This window comes from Calliphora vicina, chromosome 1 (assembly GCF_958450345.1).
Source record: "Calliphora vicina chromosome 1, idCalVici1.1, whole genome shotgun sequence".
Taxonomy (NCBI): Eukaryota; Metazoa; Arthropoda; class Insecta; order Diptera; family Calliphoridae; genus Calliphora; species Calliphora vicina.
Window position 1 is genome coordinate 112376720 of NC_088780.1, and position 3414 is coordinate 112380133.

The 3414-nt window shown below is 34.5% G+C and overlaps 1 protein-coding gene across 1 annotated transcript; it reads left to right on the plus strand.

Moving 5' to 3' along the window:
* Positions 1-1609: 1609 nt before the first annotated feature.
* Positions 1610-2755, plus strand: Osi18 (DUF1676 domain-containing protein Osi18). The gene is made up of 3 exons (XM_065506004.1): positions 1610-2117; positions 2181-2362; positions 2429-2755. The coding sequence occupies exons 1-3, from the start codon at positions 1685-1687 to the stop codon at positions 2747-2749; spliced, it is 936 nt and encodes a 311-aa protein (XP_065362076.1). The 5' UTR covers positions 1610-1684; the 3' UTR covers positions 2750-2755.
* The last annotated feature ends 659 nt before the right edge of the window (positions 2756-3414 follow it).

Sequence of the window (3414 nt, forward strand, 5' to 3'; positions counted from 1 at the left end):
CCAACGACATCATTGATTCATACTTTTGCCTGCTGTCATTATTGACATTCTGTCATAAAGACTTGATGACTTTTCAGACTTTATCAATATTTTCCAAATCATCCTTGTTACGTTATTTTTAAAGATGGTCTTCAAAAATATTTCTTACGTTCTTAACACTCCGATAACCTTTATTTCAATTATTTAAGGAGTGAGATCGAAAAAACCTTAACACACGTTTTTCCTTTAAACTTTAACACAAGTATTATTTTGATTTTTTTTTTTGATCATGTAACCTTTGAAAAGTATGTCAGTTATTATGTTTAATGTCAATTATGTTCATTTGTTGTTAATCTGATTAAAATGAGTGACGAGAAAAAAGTGCGAACTAAAATTGTTAAATATTTTCAACAAATCCCAACTTGGTCGTACAAAGGTCTGCCGTCAAACTGATTCCAATCTTATTAAACAGTATCGGGAGAAACTTGGCGATATTGACTAGCGATACACACCAAAGCCTGTATAGTATTCTCTCAAGATAAAATCAATTAATGATGACACTATAAAAACGCATTAGACGAATTAACATGATGTAGATCCAGTGAATAATACAATTGTCCAATTCACAATCGGTGTAAATTTGTTCGGAACAAAAACAAAATATTAATAAAAAAAATTACGACATACAACGATACAACGCTACGACACCGATTGTGAATTGCAAAAATGTCTTACAGGAATAAGGAGCGATTGTTGACTTCCTAAATCATTCCATAGTTGAAATTCAACTCTCCTCAGTTATACCAAAATAATAGAGGAATAGTAGATAAATGTTCTGCAAAGCTATGTATGGATCAAGGATGGATGTATGACAAGTCCATATTGGACAGACCGTTTACACATTTTAACTTTCCTGCAAAACATATTTTCCCTTGATATCATCTAAGGTGATCTGACATGTTCATAAGAATTGAATCTTTAAAGCTCTACAAAGTCGCCTATTATCCTCCAAACTAATATTCAAAACTCTCTTTTTTCATATACACAAACATTTAAATATTTACCAACTTCACAAAAACAAATGATCATAAATAAAATTCGTACCTAGGTTAACTTAAAATTCTGTAGAGTATGTACTTCGCTGGCCAATTGGGTAGATACACAAACACATACATACTCGTGTACATGAATTTTAAGCACAGACATGGGAATGAAGTAATTCTAAAGCCAAACACGATCAAGTGAAATTATTGTATAACGGTACAAAAACAACTACCAAAAATAATCAAAACAGAGAGAACGTACAGAAGACTCGACTCGGGAGAGAGAGAATAAAGTGATACAAACAAAAATCAAAGCCAAATTTCAACAACAAAAGAAAGAAAAGTCAGTTAAAGCCAAGTGACAACAAGACACTACAAATCAAAATCGATTTGATTCAAATCCCTTCTCACATGCACTCAAATAAACACAACACAAATTGTGAGCATAGAAAACCAACTACAGAAAACAAAAAAAAAAAAACAGAAACCATTTAATTATTATTGATAAAGAAATGGTCGTATAAAAACCACAGTTACCACAATAAATATTTACATATTCAGTTGGCCAGTCCGAGGGTACACCAACACACAACTAGATACGCCGTCATTTAAACTGCATTCAGCACTTTGAACGAAACAGGATTTGAAAATAAAAATAAAGGATGAATAGATTTGCTGTTCTTTTTGTGGTGGCTTTAGCAGCCACTGGAGCTTTAGCCCAAGCTCCCCAACAATCTGCCACCGATTTGGCTTTTGACATGTATCATTCATGTCTTAAGGATTTCAGCACCAGCTGTGTGCAACCTAAAGCCATGAGATGGTTCAACGAAGCTTTGAGACAAGATGAAATTTCCATTACTGATAAATTGTCAATTGTACGTACGGGCAAAATTGTTGAGGGTACACAACAACGTGCCATGGATTCTCAGGAAAGAATGTTCCAAGAAATCGATAACTTCTTGGCCACACATGCTTTGCGCATTAAGGCTCCCGAATACTTCCAATCTGCTGAGGCACGTGCCATGGTTCCTGGTTTCTTGTTGAACAATGCTTTGACTAAAGGTGCTGTTGTACCTTTGGCTGAACGTGAACAAGGTAAGTGATGGTTAAGCATGAAAGTTGGAAGATATGTGACAAGTGTTGTGTTTGTATTTTTAGGTCGTGGTTTTATGCGCAAAGCTGTATTACCCTTCTTGATTGGTCTTAAATTGAAGACAGCTGTTTTGGTGCCACTTGCTCTTGCCTTGATTGCTTTGAAAACCTGGAAAGCCATGACTTTGGGTCTGCTCTCTTTGGTTTTATCTGGTGCTTTGGTGGTTTTCAAAATTGCCAAACCCAAGGTAGGCATAAATGCTGCTTTTTAATTACAATTTGTGCATAAAATGAATGCTTTTTCCTTGTCTTAGATTGTTAACTACGAAGTCGTTCACTATCCTCATCACGAACACATCGAACATATTGTACCCCATCATGTTGAACACATTGTTCCCCACCACATCGAACACATTGTACCCCATCATTTCGATCATCATGTGGATCACCATGTCGATCATCATTTGGATCATCACTTGGACCATCATTTGGAAATTCCTCATCATGTTGAGCATATTGAACATTTGGAACATGCTGCCCCTGCTTGGGATCCTCATGGCTGGGCCCGTTCCTCCTCCCAAGAGAATCATGGCGATGCTCAAGATATGGCTTTTGCTGGTCAGAACAGACGTTAAACGACTCCTAAACGACGCTTATCTAAATATTTATGACCTTAATCCCCCCCCTCTACACTCTGTGTTTGATACGAAAACTAATTTATTATTTTAGTCTTAAGTTGACCAGAAAAAAAACAAAACAAAACAGAGCAAATTTCCAAAGATTTGTTTAAAAGAAACAGAAACACGAAATGTCAGCCCAATCTTACGCAATATGGGGATTGAGTTGATTAGGTGTTGTTTATTTTAGTTGTACAAATGCGATCATTATGATTGTTATATAATTTATTGTAAATATTTATTTATTTTAATTGTAATTGAAAAGAAAAATTACAAAAAACAAGATGTTATTTAAAGAATAAAAATAATGTGAATATTATGTTGGTTAGAAATAGTTTCATTGAGCGGCCGATGAAAAATGGCCACGAAAATTGGTAAATAATCTAGCATTCATGATAGAAGATTGATGCTAATATTATTTTAGTCTAAAATGCATAATCAAATTTGCTACATATATTTTATTGAAATGACCCTTTTAATGTCCCACAATTGTTGCATTGTTTTAAAATTGTTAAAGCCCAGAATGTTGTGATCTTATAAAACATCAGCATTCATGTTCATGTATAGGATATGCTGGTTTTGTTGCGATCATACTACGAGTACAAAAGTTTATTGCCATATAG

What these genes read in the sequence shown, in the direction of transcription:
- Osi18 (XM_065506004.1), top strand. Translation starts at nt 1,685, where the DNA reads ATGAATAGATTTGCTGTTCTTTTTGTGGTGGCTTTAGCAGCCACTGGA. An exon ending in TTTGGCTGAACGTGAACAAG is followed by an intron (nt 2,118 to 2,180) that starts GTAAGTGATGGT and finishes TTGTATTTTTAG; the next exon opens with GTCGTGGTTTTATGCGCAAA. An exon ending in TCAAAATTGCCAAACCCAAG is followed by an intron (nt 2,363 to 2,428) that starts GTAGGCATAAAT and finishes TCCTTGTCTTAG; the next exon opens with ATTGTTAACTACGAAGTCGT.